Consider the following 25,512-nt stretch of genomic DNA (forward strand, 5'->3'; position numbering starts at 1 on the left):
TTTATTCATTAAGTTCCGAGTTGCTTTAAAACAATAATAATAATACCAATAATTATTATAATTATAATAGTGACCACAATAATATAGACTGCAATAAGCTCACTTCCAATTTCCACTTGATTTATTGTTGCAACTGTTATTCTCTTGTTTACAAAAAGTGCTCTAAAAATACATCCCAGTTAAAACTCCAAGTACTGAACCCATTGTAAACACCAGATGCTTTACAAATAATTCACAGTGTAAAATGTATATTTGTAGACAAAGAAGACCGGTGCAGAAATCACTGCAAGACATATGGCTGCAGATGTATTTTTCCTGATCTCCTTTAAGGAGGCATACAACCTATCTTCAGCTTTTAAATATAAAACTTGAGCCAGTCTCAGTGGTGGAAAGTAACTAAGTACATTTACTCAAGTACTGTACAATTTTGTGATATTTTATACTTCTACTCCACTACATACTGTATCAGAGGCAAATACTGTACTTTTTACTCCACTAAAATGATTTGAAAACTTTAGTTAATAGTTACTTTGCTGTTTTAGGTTATTTTTACAAAACATACATTAACGGCTATTTGAAAATAGACTATCTACAAGTTTTGCTCTACAAGCTTGTAGATAGTCTAGTTTTGTAAAAATGAGTGACAAGTTTTGAAATACAATGTTAAATGGGCCATTCATAATGAGTAATTTTATTTTGGTACAGTAAGTATATTTTGATGCCAATACTTTTGTACTTTTACGCAAGTAAACTTTTGAATACAAGCCTTTTACTTGTAACAGAGTATTGTTTCATTGTGGTATTGCTCAAGTAAAACATTCCGAGTACCTTTTTCACCACTGGCAACTTGGCAACCCACCTGAAAATGTATGTTCTGTTTATCAAAGAGCTGGAGAGACGGGGGAGACCCCTGTTATTTAACGAACACTCTATAGTAATGATTACCATCAGAATATAGAGCTTTAACATTTTAACCTTAAACTTTTTGTCTTAACCAAAAAGACCACATACACCATATACTACCTGTACACTTGTATTCAGGTGAAACCAAAAAGGTTTATACAGTATGAACAGTGATGAGCAGACTTCATAAGCTCTGTTATGAGAAGCTGATGTTTGGCAGTTGGAAACATAACAGCAAATATAAGCCTAATTTATACTTGTCAAGTGAAAAGATCTGTTATTTTGGGAGCTACATTGTGGAACAATAAATTAGACTTTAGCCTGCCAACATTCAAAACTACTGGCTAGGACTATATCTTTCACCCTTTACATTGATACTATTACAGTATTTAATATATAGTATCATTATATTCAAAACTGTGTTTTAGAGGGAGGGTTCTGGGATGCCAAAATGAATTATTCTGGAAGTTTATGACCTTTAACTCATTCAGTGCTAGACTTATTTCTGGCTGTGTTGTCCCAGTGCCAGAGCCAAAACTTAATTGTAAAAAAAAGTGCTCAGGAGCCGAGATACAGCCTTTTTCAGTAAGAAGTTAAACAAGAAGTGAATGGAGCAGCAAATCTTCAAATCATGATATCTTGGGTTCTGAATTTTTTTTTCAAAAAATAAATATAATAAAAAATGTTTTTTAATTTTTATTTGTATTTATTTTTTGTGACGTCTTAGACGTCACGTGGCGCTCAGGGCTTATGATAAAAAACGGACGTCTTAAGACGTAATGTGGCACTGAATGAGTTAATTCAAGTACATTATGGTGTCCACATAACCACCCCAGAAACCTGGCTTGGTTGTTGGGGAAAGGGGGAGTTTGAGGTGTGACCCAAACAAACTCCCCTTTTTCCACAACAACCAAGTTTTCAAGGTTTCTAAGTTGCTTACGGTAACTTAAATAGTAGGCTATTACAGAATCCTATTAATCATGAAATGTTTAAACTGGCTAACTCTGGGATTATGTCTTCTGGTCAGCCCTCTGCAGTGGCAGGAAGGTATATATACGTACATCCATATATGTATATTTTATGATTTCATTTTTAAGTTAAAGTGACAACATTAGTGCTGTTATCAAACAATATATTAGAATCTTAATTTGGAAAAAGGAAATGAGTGCCACAAGCATAATATACAACTGTCTTTTACGAGCTACAAAGACAATAGGTTAGCAGTGTCACAAGTAAGTAGGAAGGTAAAGAGGTAATGAGGGACGTAGTGAAGATATTGTGAGGTACTGTAAGGTAAACCTATGAAGCCTGATTTATACAAAGCTGCATGTCTAGGGCTGGGATCCTTTAGGATTTAACAATTCCGGTTCCTTAACGACTCCTTAATACAATAGGCTCTATGCACAGCAGCCATATTGGAAAGAAATTGGGCCTCTGCCTTACTTCCTTCACAGGTTTTACTAATGATACTAATGAAGGCTCTGTTCCATTTCATGTAGCACGGTGGTTCTCAAACTCAAACCTTTTAATTTCAAGGGCCCCCATAACTCTGAGAGTGTACAAATGGAACCAAATGGAACCGTACACTCCTTTTTAAGGGGACAAATGGGTTCCATTTGTACACTTAGTTATGGTGGTCCTTGAAATTAAAACGTTTATAATTGTAGTCCAGAAACGGTTCCAAATGTGATGGAACCGATTCCAGTTCCTCAATATTGGATCTGATTCCTCCGGTTACGGATCCCAACCCTATGCATGACCTAGTTGCAAGCCATATTTGCAAGCTGACGCAAAACTGCATAAATCAGGCTTATAACAAACTTGCTAAAGCTGATTAATGAGCTGGAATTTGCCCTTGGCCCGAGTAAAAGACTGACTGCACTTTGTGCAAAATATGGCCCGTGCAACCTGTTCTGGCAATCTTTGTTTAACCACTTTTGACCTGCCTCCCCCTATTTGGGACATGACATTATAGGCTAAAATGTTCAAACATTTTCGAAACATTATTTCCCCCCAAAAATAGCAACAACAGCCGAGCTCCGAGCTTGTACATCGGCTGTCTTCGCTCTTCGCAGTACTACAAAGTGTATAGGGCTTAAGTGGTTAAAAAAGAGAGGAAGTAGGTCACACTGTTGATGGCAAAACAAACAAACAAACAAACAAACAAACACAAAACAACACAGACAATGGAAGACCACAATGCTTCTTAAACATACATGAAATACACAAAGCAAAGGGCGTTCCAAAAATATATTATAACTAATACATTGAATCTGTTAATAAAGTATACATTTAAAGTACATTTTCCCTGTAAGGCACAATAAAACACCAACAAAAATTCAAATGACTTTTCTTTCAGCCAGGCGTTACAGAGGAATGAGTAAAACCATAGAGTACAGAAGTCCTGATGTCAGACCTACGCTCCCTGGGGTCACAGAAGTGTTTTTTTATATAAGAACTGTGTTCCAAAAATAAAACACGAATCCAACAATTCTGTCAGGGAGGTGGCTCTGTGACGTTTAGGACTGTGGTTCTCAAACTTTTTCATGTCAAGGACCCCCAAATTGACCCTTATTAGCCTGCGGACCCCCATAAGAGAAGATTTTTACTGCTCTAGCATTTATTTTCTAATTTCAAACCCCCAGCTTGACATGCATTAGGGATTAGGCTACGGACTCGCATTTAATGGCATTTCTATCTCTGGGACCCCAATTTATATTGTAAAATCAATGTTAATTTAACTCTGAGAGTGTACATGGAACCAAATGGACCCGTTAGGGTCCATTTGGTTCCATTTGTACTCTCTGAGTTACAGACCCATAAGGGTCAATTTGGTTCTGGATGGATGGATCTATCCATCCATCTGGAACTCCCTCAAGGACCCATGGGGGTCCACGGACCCCACTTTGAGAACCAACGGTTTAGGATATTTAGTTATATTTGATACCGTGTTGGGAGAAAATTTTATGAATTCTGCGGCGGTACCCGGATGTAAGGTTGGAAAACTACATTACGAAATCACATCACGCTCCGTCAAAAACATCCCTGAGATTACTTAAATTTTTGTGATATTTTTTATCAGTTTGTTTGATTAAACAACTGAGAACTGACAACACTTCTCTTCAACAGAAAGGAGGAAAAAAAAATCCAATGCAACACAACGTGCACCCAGCGGTACCACATGTGTAATGGGAGTTACAGTCATTAGGATTAGGTCATTTTTAAGCCTGAGAATAGGCTCTATGCACAGCAGCCATATTGGAAAGAAATTGGAAAGAAATTGGGCCTCTTCCTTACCTCCTTCACAGGTTTTACCAATGATATTAATGAAGGCTCTGTTCCATTTCATGTAGCATAGTGGTTCTCAAACCTTTTAATTTCAAGGACCCCCATAACTCTGAGAGTGTACAAATGGACCCGTAAGGGTCCATTTGGTTACACACCTTTTTAAGGGGACATTTAGACCCCCCCCCCCCCACACACACACACACAAGAAACCATGAGGGTCCTGGACCCCACTTTGAGACCCACTGGTGTAGCAGAGTGTTTCCAGTGAGCCAACATGCTCAATATCAGCACCCTAGTTTGACCAGCCTTCATTAGTATGATTGGTAACACCTGTGAAGGAAGTAAAGAAGGGGCCCAATTTCTTTCCAAAATGGCTGCTGTGCATAGAGTCTATTGTAGTCAATGCATAGGTGGCACTTTATTTTCTTACTCTTAGGATAAATGTGTACATTTTCAACGTTAGTTGATGCTTCATAATCATATGAGTAAAATTGCCTGACTAGTTTTGTTATTTTTGGAACATACAGTTGTTCTGACATGATGTGATGGTGAAAAGGTCTACGCTACGGGATTTAGAATAGGGGAAACAATTCCGTGACCCAGGGGGACAGTTTTTTTTACATTGTCAGGCTTCGGTACTCTACTGTAAAAAGGGAGAAGTGAAGTCCATAAAAACAAAATACAAAATGATGCTGTTGGCATTAGGTTTGTTGTACTGGACCACTTACTAGGAAAGAAAGAGAGGAACAAAAAGTGCAGGTGGCTCCTTCCGTGACAAAAACACACAGCTGTGAAAGATTGTTGGCCCAGGTCCCAATAAAAGGAACCGCGTGTCTGTAATAACATAATACAGTGACGGAATACAAGAAAGAAAAACAAAAACATTAGGAGTTGGCTGACATACTGCCCCTGCCTGAAGATTTGTCAGTCCATTCTGAGGGAGGGTTCATCTCTATGGGGTCGACCTGGGGAAACACCACGAAGCACAGACGCTGGCCCAGGTACGTCGCCCACTCTGTGAGGAAAAGACATCATTATGTTGGTAAAACACATGAACGTTATACAGTATACTTTAGAATGGACAGTTGGTATATTTTCCAGTGTCATAGACTTGCAAGATTAGTAATTGGGCCATTTTGACAAACAACATTGCCCCAATCTACACTGGAGCTGCTGCAACTAAAGTAATACAACTAGCTATATGGGGGGAGTTTTTAAGCCATTATTATTGTGTAATAGTGAAGAAAGACAGGATATGTGTAGAGAGAGAGAGAGAGAGAGAGAGAGAGAGTAGGGGAATTGGTGGGGGGGGGGGGTGCCTATATCAAAGGTCAATCAAAAAGAAAAATGTCAAGCCAGAATATCCACTTTTATAGATAGAAGCGCACTTGATATATTGGTAGGGGCACTTGTTCAATGCCATTTTGATTACGCCTGCACATCCTGGTACACCTTAAAAAGAAGCTACAGACCTTGCAATATAAATTAGTTATTTGATCCTGAAACTCCATCCCAGAACACATGTCCTCCATGCTCATTGTATTAGCCTCATGTGACTCAGAGTGGAGGAGAGAGTATCACATAAAAATGGGTATGGGTCAAAGGTCGGAAACTAAGGGGACACCCAAATGAATTAAAAGTTCATAACTTTTCTAAGGTTAGTGAAGTACACAGTTATTCCACCAGAGGGAGCGTCACAGACTTTGTCCCCAGCAGATTCAAGAGCTGCATTGGATAGGACTTGTTTGTTTATGTTTTATACTCTGCAGCAGAATGTATGTGGAACGGGTTACCTGGAAGCCTTAAAGGAGCACTTCACCCATTTTCAACCGTATCTTCTTTATAATTGGTGAGGTCCTTACTAACGCTCATTATACTGAAAGATGTGTTCATACACCTGCCTATACCAATGACATCATCAATGGGGATTCCGAGCTAATAAGAGCCTTTCTCTTTCTGGAAGGCTAGCATGCTAAATAGAAGCCACAATTGTTTTGCATTAATAGAAAATAAATGGAAAGGTATCGATCTATCACTCTATCAATCAATACATCAATCAATAGAGCACACTCAGCACAGCATCAGAGAGGGAAGGAAGGAGGAGTCCTGGGACACTCACCAATGAAGTCATAGATACACTTTGGCTTTTTTTTCCAGTGCACTCCCAGGAAGTAGACGGGCACGCCGGTGAGCATGATGACCAGGCCGACGCCGCACACCAGTGGTTCAGAGTGCAGGCTGAACGCCAGCATCAGAGCCCAGAACAGCAGGTAGCACACTGGAACCAGTAGGTTCACCTTGGGGACCAGGAGGAAGGCATTTTTTTGAAGATTGCACCTTTACTGATCACCCAAGGAACATTTAGCCGTCAAAGGCATGCACAGCAGCTTAACCCATTAAGACCTGAAGCCGATTCTACATGTCTCCTAAATCCCAACAGTTTTCTGAAAAAAAATCTCAATCTTTTTCATGTCAAGGACCCCCAAAATTAAATGTATTTGGCTGCGGACCCCCATCAAAATATTTTGTTCCAGGGACCCCCCAGAAGCAAAGATTTGAGTTAAAAATGTTCGCTTTAAAAAATATATATATTCAAAGATTTGCACACATTTTCACGATTTTTCAAAAATAGCAGATCTACAAGCTCATAGCGCGGCACTCTGTGCCGCGCTATGAGCTTGTAGATCTGCTATTTTTGAATAGCCCAAAGTGTAAAATAATGCTTTTTAGCTCAAATCTAAAAATGACACAGTTCCAGGTCTTAATGGGTTAAAAGACGACTTCACCCATTTTCAACTTCATCTTCATATCATTTGTCCTCACTAATTATAATATGGAACCATTTTTGTCTATTCTTACTGTAAATCGCTCTGGAATGGATGCCTAAATTGTAAATTGTATTCGGTCTGTGTCTCAGAGGAGGGCTGTGGACAGTTCAGAAACCGGCCTACCAGTGACATCATGGGGAAATCCACGTTAATAGAAACGGCAGGCTTTCTATTGATGGAAAGTTAGCGTGCTATAATGGAAGCCATTGTTCTCATGTTAATAAAGAATACAAAATATATCTTTTAATCTTGGTAGGTGTGCATCGGCCTCTCTGTCGAGTGGAAACCTCATATGTCCAAATTAACTGTTACTTTTCAGGATTCAAATTAAAAAATAGCAGATCGACAAGCTCAAAACGCGTCACTTCACGCCGCGTTTCAAACTTGTAGATCTACTATTTTTTATGCTTTTGTGTGACGCTGTAGTATGATCAAGTAGGGTATTCATTTACAAAAAAAGTTAAAATATGGAGATAAGAAGTTTCTACCCGACAGCAACGATTTAACCCAGTAAGACCTGGAACTGTGTCATTTTTAGATTTGTGCTAAAAAGCATTATTTTACACTTTGGGCTATTCAAAAATAGCAGATCTACAAGCTCGTAGCGCGGCACCGCGCTACGATATCTTTGAATATATATATTTTTTAAGCAAACATTTTTAACTCAAATCTTTGCTTCAGGGGGTCCCTGGAACAAAATATTTTGATGGGGGTCCGCGGCCAAATACATATTATTTTGCGGGTCCTTGACATGAAAAAGTTTGAGCACCACTGATATAGAAACATACGTTTTTCAGAAAACTGTTGAGATTTAGGAGACATGTAGAATCGGCTTCAGGTCTCAATGGGTTAATGTAAAGAGAACAGTATGGGGCATTGAGTACCTTAATAGGCCTGTAGAGGTTGGGTTTCTTCCAGCGGTAGTACAGCAGGCCAGCGATGGTCACTCCATAGGACAGGTAGTTGATGAAGGACACGTAGTTGATCAGGTTGTGTGTTTCTCCAATGCACAGGATAAACACCGTGGCGGTGCACTGAATGAAAACCACACACACAACACATTTCACTATTACAATAATAAGAAGGATTTTTTTATTGTCGTGGCTTGACTGAAAAAAAGCGAATAGAAAATAACAATAAAAGAAAGGAACGTACACAGACTAGAAGGGCAGGGATGGGGGTGCAGTTCTTGAAGTGAATCATGGCCAGCAGGCTTGGTAGATGTCCCTCTCTAGCTCCAGAAAAACATAATCTGTGCACGCACACACACACACACACACACACACACACACACACACACCATATTGGTAATTCATGCAAAATTTATATCGTTGCTGTCGGGCAGAAACCTCTTAGCGCAGGGGTCTTCAACCTTTTCAGGCCAAGGACCCCCTAGCTGAGAGAGAGATGAAGCAGGGACCCCCTCTAGATTGTATACAATTGTGTTTCAGATTATACATTTTTTGTTTACTTGGTCTGCTCTTTTTTCCCTCTACACCTATACCCCTTTGTCAAAAAATAGCCGATCTACAAGCTCACAACGCCTCGCAGCGCGAGGCGTTGTGAGCTTGTAGGCTAAAGTTATCCTCAGAAAAGGGATGCTAGGGTTCAAGTGGTTAAGGTAAAAAAAAAAAGTCATAATCACACAAAGATTTGGCGGACCCCCTGTAGTAACTCTGAGGACCCCCTAGGGGTCCCGGACCCCCTGTTGAAGACCCCTGTCTTAGCGCCATATTTTAACGTTTTTTTTGTAAATTAATGCCCTACTTGATCATACTACAGCGTCACACCAAAGCATCAAAAGTAGCAGATCCTCAAGCTCGAAACGTGGCGCAAAGCAACGTGTTTTGAGCTTGTAGATCTGCTACTTTTGCTGTTTTTGAATTTGAATCCTGAGAAGTAGCAGTTAAGGACGATATGGTCTCTGTCTTTGTCTGGTGGAAACCTTGTCCACAACCATCATTTTTCAGGAAATGGAAAACTAAATAAACAAATAACCCTGTGTTTCAATGTAGTTATTATTTAAGCTCTTAATCTTTTTCATTAGTTGGATATTTATAAAACCCACAGACAGACTTAACCACTTTCACTTATGGAAAGTTTCAGAAATAGTGCAAATAGCAGATCTATAAAGCTCTTGTAGACCGCCTATTTTCGCTACTTTTGCGTGACATTCCTGTACAACCACGTAGGACTACATTCTAATCCATGTAAAAATGAATATAGTTTATGCTTTAATTATAATCCATGTGGACATGGGGGCAGCAGACAGGAACAACCTGACCTTGAGGATGTGAACAGATATCCGTTGATCCCTCCAAACGTTGACAAGGCCACAGAGATGGGCATGATCACAGAGAACACGCCCAGGAGCTTCTCTCCAAACGTCTAAGGACAATAAAATGTTTTTACTTTCTTCAAATGTACCCCCCCCACACACACACACACACACACACACACACACACACACGCGCACACACACACACACACACACACGCACTTGTGTTTTTCAGGCATGTTAATCACTTAAGATCTATTTACGTCTCTATGACAAAATAGTGAAGATAACCGATCTACAAGCTCGCATACGTATAAGGTAAATAATCACATACATAGAGTGCAGATAACAATGTAGTGCCTCAAGGAAACTAGGATATCAGCTAGGGGTGTGCCGATATATCGTCGCGCGATATATCGCGATACGTTTTCGTGACGATATGTATCGTTTTGGGGGGGAAAAAATCTTTTTGAAAAAAAAAAAAAAAAATCTTTTTTTTTTTTTACAATCATTATAATCAGGCATGCAAACAGCCCCGAGGTGAAAAGGGTGACAACATGTTGTTTTTTTTTCGGGTCAGGTGTCACACTATTGCCCTATTTGGATTCAAAACGGCTATTGTAGCTGAAAAGCTACAAGTTTGCATGTCTGAATAATGCAAAAACAGAATTATTTGTTTGCATTTGCTTTTTTTCTCCCCTATATATTTTCATAATTTAAAAAAGTGCGTATCGTATCGTATCGAAATCGTATCGAAGTTGTGAGCCAAATATCGTATCGTAAAATTAGTGTATCGGCACACCCCTACGAGGTAAACAAAGAACTAGCATCTGTCTAAATTACACACGCACGCGCGCACACACACACACACACACACACTGAATACACACTGAATACACACTGAATACACACTGAATACACACTGACTCAATGAATAGTTTTGTCTCTGTGCAGAGGTGATTAACTCACAACAGCCACAGCATTGGACGAGAGGAGCTCTTCGGGAGACATTGAGGAGAAGTATGCGATGTTGGTGAGCGTGTACACAAAGGTCACCAGTGGGATGGAGATGTAGATGGCACGTGGAAGGTTCCTGATCAGGACAAAATTACACCGTCAAACTCACCCTAAAAAAACATGCTTTGATTCCTGTGTGTGTGTGTGTGTGTGTGTGTGTATATGTGTGTGTGTATGTGTGTGTGTGTGTGTGTGTGTGTGTGTGTGTGTGTGTGTGTGTGTGTGTGTGTGTGTGTGTGTGTGTGTGTGTATATGTGTGTGTGTATGTGTGTGTGTGTGTGTGTGTGTGTGTGTGTGTGTGTGTGTGTGTGGGGGGGGGCAATCACAGCTGTGCAGCTCTGTGTCTCAAACAGACTTGTTTATATCCAAATCAGTGCAGAGTTATTTTAATACCTAGATATTGTTCTGATGCGTTGTGGGACATTTGTCACAAAGGTATCGAGGTCACTGGGTTAAAAATCGCGACCCATCGGCAGCATAATTGCCTGTACCTGTAACAGTCAACTTTTATATAATGACCCCCACCCTACTTCTTCTCTTTTTCTCTTCCTGAAAACAATAAAAACTATGGAGCTTGCACAAAAAAAGAATTTCACCCACTTTCTTTTCACCTTTAAACCTGTGATTTGACAATAAAGTTGATTCTGATTCTAATGGCCGATATAGCGACCAAATGGTGATATGGGTTGATAGATCTGTTTTCTATTTTCCTTTAGGAAATCAGGCTTGCCCTTTTTACCCATGTATCACATAGACACATTAAGTTAGCAGTGTGTATGACGCACCATCATCCATTATCCGATTGCTATCTGATGTACTGTTCATCTTGTACCAAATGACCTTACGTCCACGGTGACATTATTATTGCTTTTGAAACCTTTAGATATGACGGCAAATCCTGATGACATTACCGATTGTTTTGTGAAACAGTAAGATACGTGTACCCACCTGTGACGTCTGACCCGATGACGCTATGGAGTGTTCTCCCAGATAACAATATTTGTATAAATATGCCTGCATTTTCTGTGTGACTTTAGAATATTCTCATGGAATAAAGTCAACATTTTTACAACCGTGTTTTCTCCTCTCATTTGACTCCGGCGAACTTCATTATTTACTACAGAAAGTTGGGTTTAGCCTGTCATAATTTTAACCCATTCAATCCGGGAACGCATCCCTGTCATTTTAGATTTCTTTGGCTATTCAAAAATAGCAGATATACAACGCACTAGATCTGCTATTTTTGAAAAATCGTGAACATTTTTCAAAAGATTTGAGTTACAAACGTTCGCTTTAAAAATATATATATATTTAAAGATTTGCACACAAAAAAATAGCAGATCTACAAGCTCATAGCGGGGCATGAGCTTGTATATCTGCTATTTTTGAATAGCCAAAGAAATCTAAAACGACAGAGATGCGTTGAATGGGTTAAAGCTATCATGGGTGCATGTAGCTCTGAAGCAGACACTCACCGTCGGGGATCTACCACTTCTTCTGTCACATAGTTGAGGAAGTTCCAGCCGCTGAAGGCGAAGGAGGCCTGCAGGAACGCCAGAGCGATCTGACCCACCGACGGAGTCGTGCTGAACTTGAACGCCACCTGAGGCGTAAGCCCTTCATAGTGTCCTGTAGGTACATCACACGATAATCCTTTTTTTGTAAATTAACGCCCTACTTCATCATACTACAGCGTCACTCAAAAGCATCAGAAGTAGCAGACCGACAAACTTGTAGATCTGCTGCTTTTGCCGTTTTTTGAATCCTGAAAAGTAACAGTTTAATGGACATATGAGGTTTCCACCCGACAGAGACTAAATGATCAGTGGTGGAAGGAGTACTCCCATTTCAAGCAGTGCCAGCATACGTGGCTGGCATCAGAATGAAGCCTTGGGCTGCATGCGGAAACAAAACTAAATAAATCACACCTGTCCAACTTGCTTGGGACAGTCAGACCATCTAGGGGTGCAAGAACGTCTAAGGAAGGTTTGTAGACCGACCGCCCCCATCTGAAGTTCTGAATGAGGTCATTTTGTAGTTATCGCCTACCCTGTGATGTTCTGATGGAGCATGCAACCCCCTTCAATTGGCATAATGACTTGCCAGACAGTGAGGAGCCCCCACCGGGAGGATGTGGAGCCTCCGTTCGACTCCCTGCCCTGGCTTCCCTCCCCTGAACGAACACGGCCAATTGTGTTCATAATATAGATGCTCAGCAAGCTGGATGCACTGCGGTGGATTCAGACTCCTAGACTCTGCGGTGGAGGGCAGGTAATAGGCTCTATGCACAGCACCCATATTGGACAGAAATTGGGCCCCTTCCTTGCTTCCTTCACAGGTGTTACCAATGACACTAATGAAGGCTCTGTTCCAGTTAGTGTAGCACAGGGGTTCTCAAACCTTTTAATTTCAAGGACCCCCATAACTCTGAGCGTGTACAAATGGAACCAAATGGACCCGGGAGGGTCCATTTGGTTCCATTTGTACACTCTCAGAGTTACACCCTCTCAAGGAACCATGAGGGTCCCTGGACCACACTTTGATACCCACTAGTGTTTCTAGTGAGCCAACATGCACGATATCAGCACCCTGACTCTGTTTGACCAGAATGGAACAGAGCCTTCATTAGTATCATTGGTAACACCTGTGAAGGAAGTAAGAAGAGGCCCATTTTTTCTCCAAAATGGCTGCTGTGCATAGAGCCTATTTACCCCTGCCCCACCGAGCGCCTACATAAGCCAGTTTCAGTGTAACAGGTATGTAAATGATGTGTGTAGCATGTCTCACCATTGGAGATCTGGATCAAACCCACGACTATGATGAGGCACAGGGCCAGCAGCTTTCCCACTGTGAAGATATCCTGGATCCTGGTGGCTAATCGCACACTGGAACAGTTCACCCAGGTCAAGAATACTGCGGAGGAAAAGACACTTTCAGTCAGTGAAAACTACAGAAATATGAAATAATGAATTATACCACAGAACAATATAAATGAATTATATGTACTAGACCATACCCGGTCGACGCATCCGTGGGGGGATATGCGCACATGATCTGGCAACCCGGGAGGCGACATTGTTTGACACATAAATGCTAATAAGAAGCTGAGATTTGATGAAATTGAAAAACGGGCTTCACAGTTAAGTTCAGATGGTAATGGTCAATGGCTGTGTGCAAAATCAGAGCAATTGCTCCAGCCACTGAGGAGAACCGGGTAGCTTCACCACTACACACACGACAGACAAACACACGACAGACAAACGGACAGAGGTTACTCAAATTATAGGAGGATTTGGCCGCCGACCCCCATCTCAAAATATGTTGTTCAGTGCCGCGCTAGGAGCTTGTATATCTGCTATTTTTGAATAGCCAAAGTGCAAAATAATGCTTTTTAGCTCAAATCTAAAAATGACAGACATGCGTCCCCGGATTGAATGGGTTAATAATGACCATAAGAAGACCACGTAGAACCTTGTTCAGCCCAAAAAGTAGCCTATAGTGAGTTTGGTTTGTGTTTTTAGCGTGTGATCCCTCGCTTTCTAAGATGCCATCATTTACACTTTGTTTTTAGGAGCCCGGAGACGACTTCAACCATGTGAAGAAACGTGAGCTTTGTCTCGGGCCTCTTCAGGGACCTGCCTGCCTGTCTTCGGCCTGTGTTGTTCCCCCGCTCGGATCGGAAACGGTTTGTTTGAGCCGGCTGACAGCTCCGCTTTTGTTGTAGGAGAAAAGCCAGGCCACCATGAGAGTCAGAGGCAAGCCAGTGACACTGATGGATGACCAGTTTGCCCTCCCCTCATTCTGCCCCGTTTGCCACATTCCTGCGTGCCATGGAAACTTGCCCCGGTGCTGCCGCCCCATGGGCAGCGGCAGCGGCAGCGGCAGCTTATACCGGGGCAGCACGAGAGCCCTGGAGACCCACGTGGGCCGGCCATGTGTCCTAATTGACTCTCACTGTGTTATGCTGCAGTTCACACTGGCAGCTAGTAGAGACACCAAGCTACAAAGCGACGCAGTAAATCTGTCAACGCTTCTTCCTACCTCAAGGAATTAACCCATTACAATCCGGGAACGCATTTGGCTATTTTTTTTTTTAATCTTGAAAATGTGTGCAAATATTTGAATATATATATATTTTTAAAGGGAACATTTTTTACTCAAATCTTTGCTTCTGGGGGTCCCTATTACAAAGTATTTTGAGATGGGGGTCCGCGGCCACATACAGTACCGTACATATAATTTTGGGGGTCCTTGGCATGAAAAAGTTTGAGCACCACTGATATAGAAACATAGGTTTTTAAACTGTAGGATTTAGAAGACATTTGTAGAATCCACAGAAGCAAATATTTGATTTACAAATGTTTGCTTTAAAAATAAATAAATGTATATATTCAAAGATTTGCAAAAAACTTTCACGATTAATAAAAAAATAGCAGATCTGCAAGCTCATAGCGCGGCACTCGGTGCCGCGCTATGAGCTTGTAGATCTGCTATTTTTGAATAGCCAAAGAAATCTAAAAATGACACAGATCCTTTCCCCGGTCTAAATGGGTTAAGTCTCCCCACAACCCTCGGCTCGCCAACCTCTGCCCTACAAACACTATGACAAAACCCCCATGACCAAGCTACGTACCATGGGGGCGACCGGGCCTTCTGCTCGGCTGCCTCCCCCCGACCAGTGTTGGGGGTAACGCCATTACTGTAATCGGATTACTTTTTTGGGGTAACGGAGTAACCCAACGCCTTAGTTTTGCAATTAGAGTACTCTGTAACTTAGTTACTTTTTCAGAAATAATGGCGTTACTTAGTTACATGTAAGGCCTATACTTCCCTATTCTTTCTGTTGCCACAAAGGAAAAGACGACCTGAATTGGTAGTAGGCCTGTCACAATTATTGCAGAATCGCCTAATCGTAAATATTTGAGATGATCGCAGTTATCTTTTGCTTCTGGGGGTACCCTGGAACAACATATTTTGAGATGGGGGTCGGTGGCCAAATACAGATCATTTTGGGGGTCCTTGACATGAAAAAGTTTGAGAACCACTGATTATAGCAACATAAGTTTAAAAACAAAAACTGTTAGGATTTATAGGATTTATTTGTAGAATCCCCAGAAGCACAGATTTGAGTTACAAATGTTCGCTTTAAAAATATATATATTCAAAAATTTGCACAAATTCTCAAGATTTTAAAAGAAATTTCAGATCTACAAGCTCATAGCGCCAGTGCCGCGCTATGAGCTTTTAGATCTGCTATTTTTTAATAGCCATAGAAATCTAAAGTGCCAGAGATACGTTCCCGGATTGGGTTAACCCATTAAGACCTGGAACTGTGTCAATTTTTGATTTGAGCTAAAAAGCATTATTTTACACTTTGGGCTATTCAAAAATAGCAGATCTATAAGCTCTTAGCGCGGCACCGAGTCAAAGATTGTTAATATAGAAGATACGCATTCTCCATTGGAGCCACTAGAGGCGAAGTGGTACACAAATCCTACAAATGGTCTCCTAAGTAGGCATGGTTGTTCTCCCGCGACCACCCCACCACCCTCCCCCTCCCCTCTCCCTGGCTGACAACGTCATATGGATGTGTGTTTGTGTATTTTCTTCATTAAAGAAAATAAATGCTTTACATGTTTGAAAGCAAACTGTTATTGGCAAATATGCTTTTAAGAAACCTATGAAATTCCCACTACAAACACACATTATTCAGTCTTATGCTAGATGTGCTCCTGTTTCTGCTCAATGTTATAATTATACATATATATATATATATATATATATACCTTATAAATAAAAGGCCCTTATTTATAAGGTATATATTTTACCACTATAGACCATATGTTTAGAAAATTAGCATGAATGTTATGTTTAGCAAAATGTTATGATTCCCAAATCATACCCCATCAACCAAGACAGTTAATAATGGAACATTATATTATTGAGCCTTGGAACACACTTTTTATTTATTTTTTAATACGTCCATAATTATCTCACATACTATATTCAGAATCTCAATTTAGAGCATCTTATGGGGACAGAGCATAAAGTTCAAATCTAATATAACATATAAGGGCTCTGTCCCTTATATTATAAGAGACAGAGCCCTCTATGTCTCGTCCGTCAGACTGCAGCTGGACCGAGATCACCCTTCAGATATTTTCCCAAATCTCGCGAGAGTGGGTTGCTGCGATAGAGAAACGTCGATAACAAAGTAGATTTTCTCCTAATTTGTGTCACACAAAAAAAAGCCATTTTAGTATGAAAATCGTTCATATTGTGTGTCTTGTGACGATTGGGTCCAATATTTAGTTCAGTAACCATGGAGCTAAGGAATGGTTCAGAAGCTGTGTTCACGTTGACTCTTCCATTGGAATCAATAGACTCCAACTTGCTTCCTGTCTCCTAAAGAGGTGTGCACCTACGTCACGCAGAAACGGGAAGTAAACCGGAGATTGCGTATCTTTAAATTAAAAATCTTTGACCGAGTGCCGCGCTACGAGCTTGTAGATCTGCTATTTTTGAAAAATCGTGAAAATGTGTGCAAATCTTCTGAATATATATATTTTTCAAGCGAACATTTTTAACTCAAATCTTTGCTTCTGGGGGTCCCTGGAACAAAATATTTTGATGGGGTTCCACGGCCAAATGCATATAATTCTGGGGGTCCTTGACATGAAAAAGATTTAGCACCACTGATATACAAACATATGTTTTTTAGAAAACTGTTGGGATTTAGGAGACATCAGGTCTTAATGGGTTAATCGTAATTCTTGGTACGACAAATTAATCGCCAACTAAAATGTCATGATCGTGACGAGACCTAATTTAGATTTTGGTCCAAACATACTCACACAGGCAGGTAGTGGACAGCATGCGCGTGGCCATGTAGGGAGGTACACAGTTGGGAAAGACGGGCTGCAGGACGTAGTTGGAGAAGGTGAGAGCGATGACAGCCAGTGTGGTCGGGTACATGATGAGAACTGCACTCCACAGCAACAGGAACCTATAGAGGGGACACACAGTCACATCCATGTTATCTTTGCTGTTGTTGGGCAGAAACCTCTTATCTCTATATTTTGTACTTTTTGTGTTTTTTTTTTCGTAAATTAACCCCCTACTTGATCATACTACAGCGCCAGAAAAAAGCATCAAAAGTAGCAGATCCGCACGATCGAAACGTCCATCTGCTACTTTTTTTAATTTGAATCGTGAAAAGTAACAGTTTTGGACACGTGAGGTTTCCACCCGACAGAGACGATATGTAATGTAATGTTAATCGATGTTAAAAAAAGAATTGATCATAGATAATGTAATAAAATTATATTTTAAAGGTGCACTCCAACAGGAATATAAAATATTTGTTCGAGCGGCGCGATTACATACAAAGTCGACACAAATGGGAACAAAATTATAAGTTAAATATTTCAAAAACTATAAAACATTTGTGAAATTAGTGGAGGTACTTCTGTGGCCTAGCTACTTGGCGCTGATCGGTCCGATGGTTTGCGAGATTAGCTCCACACACACACACACACACACACACACACACACACACACACACACACACACACACACACACACACACACACACACACACACACACACGGTGATTTGGCAGGTTCTTGCTGTTCTTCACACTACCTTCTCTTACATTCTTGGAGTTGGACCTCCAAGTTCAAAATGAGGAGGTGAAGAAGAAAGATACACAGCTGGAATGAGACCAGTTACCAAAAAGAATGGGATATTCAGAGATCCACATGGGATAGGAAGGTTCATAACAGGACAAGTGGGGGAAATCAGATCAATAACAGTAACAAGGAGTGGGACGGTAATCATAGAAGGTAGGTCAAAGCTACTACTTTCAGAATATTTCATGGAGGAACCATCCCACTAAAGCTCAGATTTATGGTGGCATCCCTTCCATCTCAGTTGTTGTGGCACAAAGAAGACTGTTGTGGACATTGCCACAGAGCGAAATGACCTGGTCTTTTGCTCTGTGGCAATGTCCAGCCAAGCGGATCATAGACTGGCCACAGTCTATGATCGACAGTGGCACGCCACGGACGATAGGCTCTATGCACAGCAGCCATATTATCACTTCCTTCACAGGTGTTACCAGTGATACTAATGAAGGCTCTGTTCCATTTAGTGTAGCACAGTGGTTCTCAGATTTTTGAATTTCAGATTTCCACGACCCCCATAACTCTGAGAGTGTACAAATGGAACCAAATGGACCCGTAAGGGTCCATTTGGTTCCATTTGTACACTCTCAGAGTTACACACCCGTAAAGGGCCATTTGGGAGTGTTTCCAGTGAGCGAACATGCACAATATCAGCACCCTGACTCCGTCTGACCAGAATGGAACAGAGCCTTCATTAGTATCATCGATAACACCTGTGAATGTCTTACAATACGGCTGCTGTGCATAGGGCCTATTAGCATGGACATGATTCTTGATACTGTGTAGATGAAGTATCCGAGGCCACACACGAATGACAAGATTCAGAGAAGCGAAGAAGGAGCTTCGCAAATCAATATGTAGAACATTTGAAGAGGATCTACCAGAAAGAATGTGCATTGATTATGTGTGCTACAGAGTCAGGCCCAGAGGATGCACCACTCAGGTGCAACTTCTGCTGCAAGTGGTAGGGGCATGTGTGCTGCGGTGTGCAGAGGAGGCCGTATAAGTGTAGGAGATGTGGGGAGAAAGAATGTAAGAGAAGGCAGTGTGAAGAACAGCAAGAACCTGCCAAATTGCAGTAATTGTCAAGGAAACCATCGTGCAGGAGCAGCGCAATGTCCTAAAAGAGTAATGGAAGATGACGTGAAAAGGATCAGGAAAGAAAAGAGAATGTCATATGCGGAAGCAGTGAGGAGACTGGAGGGGAATGAAACCCAAGTGGCTGTGCAAAAAAAAACAGAGGAAAAAGGGACCGCTACTGGCCAAAATGTATGCCTTGACAAGAGGCGATTCCTGGCTTTCATAGGCATGGTTATAAACTGTGCGGTAGAAATTCAGAGTAAGTCAGAAAGGATAAAGATGATGGCTGGCTAGATGCAGCCACAAGGTTCCAGGATGTCGTGGCTGTTAGTGGAGAAGACCTGCATGCAGGGTTGCCAGATCTGCTTATCATTATTTCCCCGCAAGATTTTATTTGAAAATAGCCGATCTACAAGCTCACAACGCGTCGCTTCGTGACGCGTTGTGACGCGTTGTGAGCTTGAAGATCTGCTGTTTTCAAATACCTGACGTATATGTTAAAATGCACATGCGGCCCATATAGTCGCTTCTTTTGGGCTGGTTTTCCTAGACCTGGTTGCTTGTTTCTCTCACAGAATCTGGCAACACTGCCTGCATGACATTCTGAGAGAGGGTTTTGCACCAACTCAGGCATTAAGTGTCTTGAGTTATATAACAGACTATGCGATGAAAGAGATATTTTGGGTGGGAGAGTGCTCTTGAATGTCCCTCATCGCAAGCAGAGGTTTCTCGACACTTCCGAAGCACCCTGGGCAAGACCTGGGATGTTGGTTGTCTAGGAAGTTGACAACCGGAAATGGTTGAATTTGGCGGAAGTGCCGCCCAAGGAAATGACGTTGATGCTTTACAAATCTGTTAACATTCTCTGTGAATGAAACGAGTGTTGTGATTGGTCAAAAAATATCGTTTCCGGGGGAAACGGAAATCCTGTCCACTCAGGACTTCCTAGACACTCGCTGCTTTAGGTCGTGACCATGCTCTTCTTTTCGCAGATGAGTGAGGCTGGGACCGAGGAGGTTACTTCCGAAGTGTTGTGAATGCTCGGCTTACGGTCGGGCGCGTTCAAGAACAACAAGTTGCATAGCGTTCTCTCACTGTAAACATCAGATTTTTCTCGCGAAAAAACATTTAAAAAAAGCTATTAACAGCATTGCCCTGGAAGAGGCCGGACAAACCAAGCATTGCACAGTGGTTCAGGGAACTGTCTTTATGTTTAGCTCTGGAGAAAATCACATATATCCTTAGGGACGAACAAGAGTTGTTTCAGGAGGTGTGGGGTCGTTTTATACAGTACATGGAAAACAATAATCTGTCACATTTAATGGAAGAATCTGGAGAGGAGTAGTGCTGATGTCATTGTGTGTTATCCCTTTGCTATTTTGCGATTGTCTTGTAATGTTTAAAAATGTACTTGTCCAATTTGTTTTCTGTTATGTATGTAATGTAATGTTGTAATATTTTGTGGAAAAAATCAATAAACATATTGTTGGGGGGAAAAAAAGCTATTAAAATATGCGATTTAAAGCATTAACCATAGGCGCGTGTTTTTAATTGTGGAGGAGTTATGGAATTTCTGTTCTGTACCACTTGTCCTGGGATATCATAACGTCATAATAAAGGTAAGAATAACGTGGGGCGAAATACCCCTTCAGGGTGATAAAGACTCACTAATCTGTCAGGGTTCATTTCTCTAGTGGACACAAACTGTCCATGCATAAAGATATCAAGGACAAAATAATAGCTTATCACAGCCTACTTTCTAAGTTGATATTTCTAAGCTTGGAAATCTCTTATTTCCTGCCACGAGGTATAAATTATAGGCTTTATCCCTTTGAAGTCTACCTCTGCCCTCCTTACTTACCCCACCAGACCACCAAATATCTGTGTGACGTAGGAGTAGTCCCCTCCAGATTTGGGGATGGTGACCCCCAGCTCAGCGTAGCAGAGGGAGCCCAGGGCAGCTATGCAGCCGCCCAGCACCCACACTATCAGTGCTATCCCCACGGAGCCAGAGTGCTCCAACACACCCTTGGGAGAGATGAAGATCCCTGAACCAATGATGTTCCCTGGAAGCAATCAAAAGAAGACAAGGTCTTTGTGTAAATATATTGCAACACAAACAACATGAATTTATAGCAGGCAAAGTTTAAAGGCTGCTGTAGGTGATATTTCTTTGGTTAACCCATTAAGACCTGAGGCCAATTCTACAAATGTCTTCTAAATCCAGTTTTTTGAAATGTACGTTGCTATATCAGTGGTTCTCAAACTTTTTCATGTCAAGGACCCCCAAAAAGGACCCCCATCTCAAAATATCTTGTCCCAGGGACCCCCAGAAGCAAAGATTTGAGTTACAAATGTTCACTTTAAAAAGATATGTTCAAGGATTTGCACACATTTTCACACTTTTTCAAAAATAGCAGATATACAAACTCATAGCGCGGCACTTTGAATAGCCAAATAAATCTTAAAATGACACGTGTTCCCGGTCTTAATGGGTTAAAAGGAAAACGTTTATTATTCAAAAGTTAAACCTCTATATTCAGATTTTTTCAGTATACAGGCCAATTTCCAGGTCACTCCACTACATTTCAAAGATAAATATTGTACTTTTGACTCCACTGCATTTCTAGGAAGGTAAAACGTATATTATGAATGAACCACTTAAGCACTATTTCAAATATTCAATATATTATATCTGCTATTTTCACTATTATTCATATTTTTCTAAGATTTCTGGAAATTCTTTGAGTACAAATACAAATAGAAATTTGAAAGAGCAACTTTTACTTGTAGTTGAGTAATATTTGGCCATTAGTACAGTATCTACACTTAAGCCTACACGGCAATGGTTCTGCTTGAGGGGGTTTCCAGGGGGTCCCCAGCAGAATTCATAATATAGCATCAAAATCCTTTTAACCACTTTAACCCCATGTACATTACATTGGCTATTTGAAAAAAGCTGATCTACAAGCTCACAACATATTGCGGTGAGATGCATTGTGAGCTTGTAGATCCGCTATTTTCAAAAAAAAGTGAAAAATGTGGGACATTCGTTTGGGGGTCCTTGACATGAAAAAGGTTTGAGAACCACTGCCATAAGGTTAGAGCAGTGGTTCAGTGGTCCTTGAGGGGGTTCCAGGGGGTCCCCATCAAAAAATAGTTCAATAGTATAATTTTAACCATTTTATCCATTTATACGCTGGCTATTCAAAAATGGCAGATCTACAAGCTCACAGCGCGTCACGTCGTGTCGTGCTGCAAGCTTGAACATCTGCTATTTTTTAACATTTTAGAAAAATGTCAAAAATGTTTGGAAACTTTTAACCCATTAATACCTGGAACGCATCTGTGTCACTTTAGATTTCTTTGGCTATTTTTGAAAAATTAGGGAAAAAAATAGGATTTAGAAAACATTTTTAAGAACCGCCTCAGGTCTTAATGGGTGAAATCATTTAGAATTTTCTTAACATAAATCTTCTGCGGCGAGTACTTGGCCTGAAAAAGTTTGAGAACAAGTGGGCTAGGGTCTCAGTTTGGTGACAGTCACCGTAAGGCCAGGGCAGGGTGTTAGCCTACATGGCAGCCCCAGGGTAGCAGCAGTTCTCAACACATTCAGGGTACAGCGCTCCGAGTAGCACAGCAGAAGGCAGCCAAGTGGCACAGACCTTGATTACATAACAGGACATCAATTATTTACTCTGAGCTCTCCTGGGATAGGAGGCTGGGGGGGGCCGCGAGAATTCAACTGCATATAGCGTAAGACTCCCCCCCTTCTGCGTTATTTCTACAAGCTTTCTCTCTGCTACACTGGTGTTCTAAACGTGACACGAAACGGTTTGATGATAATCTGATTGTTAGGTCTTGTGTGGATATCAGTTGGGTTATCAAATCACTTCTCTTCTAATCCCAACAGTATTCTGAAAAAAACTTATGTTTCTATATCAGTGGTGCTCAAACTTTTTCATGTCAAGGACCCCCAAAATGATATGTATTTGACCGCGAACCCCCATCTCAAAATATGTTGTTCCAGGGACCCCCAGAAGCAAAGATTTGAGTTACAAATGTTCGCTTTCAAACAATATATATTCAAAGATTTGCACACATTTTCACGATTCTTTAAAAATAGCAGATCTACAAGCTCATAGCACGGCACTCGGTGCCGCGCTATGAGCTTGTACTGTATATCTGCTATTTTTGAATAGCCCAAAGTGTAAAATAATGCTTTTTTAGCTCAAATCTAAAAATGACACAGTTCCAGGTCTTAATGGGTTAACAGTGGTGGACGACAAAGTACTCAACTCCAGTACTTGAGTAGATAGAAGTATAGGAGTATAAAGAAAGATACTCCAGATCAAATATTACTCAACTACAAGTGAAAAGTTGATCCGGCAAATTCGTACTTGAGCTGCTATTTTCATAAAGTTGTAATTGAGCTGCTATTTTCCCTATTTTTGGAGAAAAGAAAATGTAATTGTTTGAAATGTTTTGAAATTCTTTGACACTTTTCGGCGGTGACATGCTCAAATTAGGGATAATTATTATAGCCTATATTATAATTATCATCATTATTTTATTAAATGATCGATTCTTTTTTCCAATCGATTTGAGTTGACCTGCACCCATACTTCAGTGACATGATGCAGATGAACTGGGTATATGGACTGGTGTGACATAACATTCAACTGCTGCTCTAAAAACAGTGGTGTAAAGTAACTAATGTACATTTAACTCAGTGGTGGAAAAAGTACTCATATTTTTTTACTTAAGTAAAAGTATCAATACCCTATTATACTCTGTTACAAGTAGAAGTCTGGTATTCAACATTTACTTAAGTAAAAGTACAAAAGTATTGGTATCAAAATATACTTTATGCAGAATGTCCCATTTCATAGGATTTCAAATGTATAAAAATCTTTTGAAAATAGCAGATCTACAAGCTCACAATGCGTCGCATCGCGACGCATTGTGAGCTTGTAGATCGGCTATTTTCAATAGGCCGAAATGTATATAGGGCTGTGGGTAATGTATGTTTTGTAATAATAATCCAAATCCACAAAGTAACTAGAAACTAAAGTTTTCAAATAATTGTAGTGGAGTAAAAGTACAATATTTGCCTCTGAGATGCAGTGGAGTAGAAGTAAAAGTACTGAAAATTAGAAATACTCCAGTAAAGTAAAAAAGACCTCAACATTGTACTTAAGTACAGCACTTGAGTAAATGTACTTAGTTACTTTACACCCCTGCATTTACTCAAGTACTGCACTTAAGTACACCTGAGGGGCCCCGAACCGCAGCTTGAGAACCACTGCATCACCGTGTTACTGCCATCCAGGTCCATTCTGCCTCAGCAAACAATCAGCTTCTGCTTGACGAGCTAATGTGCTTCTTGACAAGATATTTTGGCCACGTAAGCAGTGAAGAGACTGTCTCTGCGACCCTCAATTTGTCCAATTTATCCTCCATGTAATCCTGCCAAATTTAGAGGGTATTCCCCAGGTTTTCAAATCATTTTAAAATGTGTTATTGTCTATTAGTATTATTCTGTTAAAATTGACAACAGGTTACCAAACAAGAGAGAGAAGAAATAAGGTATAATAGCCTACAACTTTAACTAACAGGTGCAAAATATAAGAGCAGGCCTGTCTTCAGATACACTGAAAAGGTGGCTTTGCATACGTTTAGTACAATAACCAAACAGTGAGGGTTTGAAAGCACTTGCATCTTTGGCCAAATTATTTCTAAATGTGTTATTATAGGCCATTATTATTATCCTGTTCAAATCCACAACAGGGTACAAGAGAGAGAGAAAAAAAGAAAACCGATGTAGGCTATTACACAACTTTTGACAAATAACAGGTGTAAAATAAGAGCATAATAGCCTACTGAAAATGGGTTTTGCATAATTTCAGCACACACACAAAATAAATAAATTATAGGAATGACATTTAAAGCAAAAACCAAACAGTTATTCCAAAGATGCAACACCCCCCCTCATCTTACCTATGATAATTGTGCAAGCACTTAGAAGTCCAATTTCTTTCTTCAAAGTTACTCTCTCCGGGACGTCCGGATGCCTGGCGGCGTTATTATTAGGGGTCCCATCTTCTTTGGGGGCCTTCTGAGCGGCCGGCGAGGGGTCCGATCGCCGCGAGCAAACGCTGGCGTTCGTTTTGTGATTCTTCCGCTTTCCTCCATCCATGTCCGCCACCATGTCATCAAAGCTGCTTCTCTCTGTCCCCTCCTGCCTGCCCAGGGTCTCTTCTCTTCAACTCCACACACACGGCATTGATGACAAAGTGAATAGGCAGCGCATGCGCAACAATCTGTCGCTGTCCAGGGTAGAATGCTAACGACCTGCACCCCCCACCCCCCTCCCCCCTCCCTGCACCTAGGGCTCCGCGGTACCGCGGTGTCGCGTGCCAAAAAAAAAAAG

The 25,512-nt window shown here is 40.9% G+C and overlaps 1 protein-coding gene across 1 annotated transcript; it reads right to left on the reverse strand.

Annotated features, from left to right (window-relative positions):
* Nucleotides 1–4,333: 4,333 nt before the first annotated feature.
* On the reverse strand, nucleotides 4,334–25,393 carry slc7a10b (solute carrier family 7 member 10b). Its single transcript, XM_084060405.1, has 11 exons — nucleotides 25,080–25,393; nucleotides 20,941–21,145; nucleotides 17,169–17,320; nucleotides 13,102–13,227; nucleotides 11,790–11,943; nucleotides 10,267–10,390; nucleotides 9,304–9,407; nucleotides 8,175–8,271; nucleotides 7,904–8,053; nucleotides 6,311–6,488; nucleotides 4,334–5,206 (listed from the first exon to the last, which is right to left on the reverse strand). The coding sequence occupies exons 1-11, from the start codon at nucleotides 25,288–25,290 to the stop codon at nucleotides 5,076–5,078; spliced, it is 1,632 nt and encodes a 543-aa protein (XP_083916531.1). The 5' UTR covers nucleotides 25,291–25,393; the 3' UTR covers nucleotides 4,334–5,075.
* Between the last annotated feature and the right edge of the window lie 119 nt (nucleotides 25,394–25,512).

This window comes from Gymnoscopelus microlampas, assembly GCF_963454915.1.
Source record: "Gymnoscopelus microlampas genome assembly, chromosome: 6".
NCBI lineage: Eukaryota > Metazoa > Chordata > Actinopteri > Myctophiformes > Myctophidae > Gymnoscopelus > Gymnoscopelus microlampas.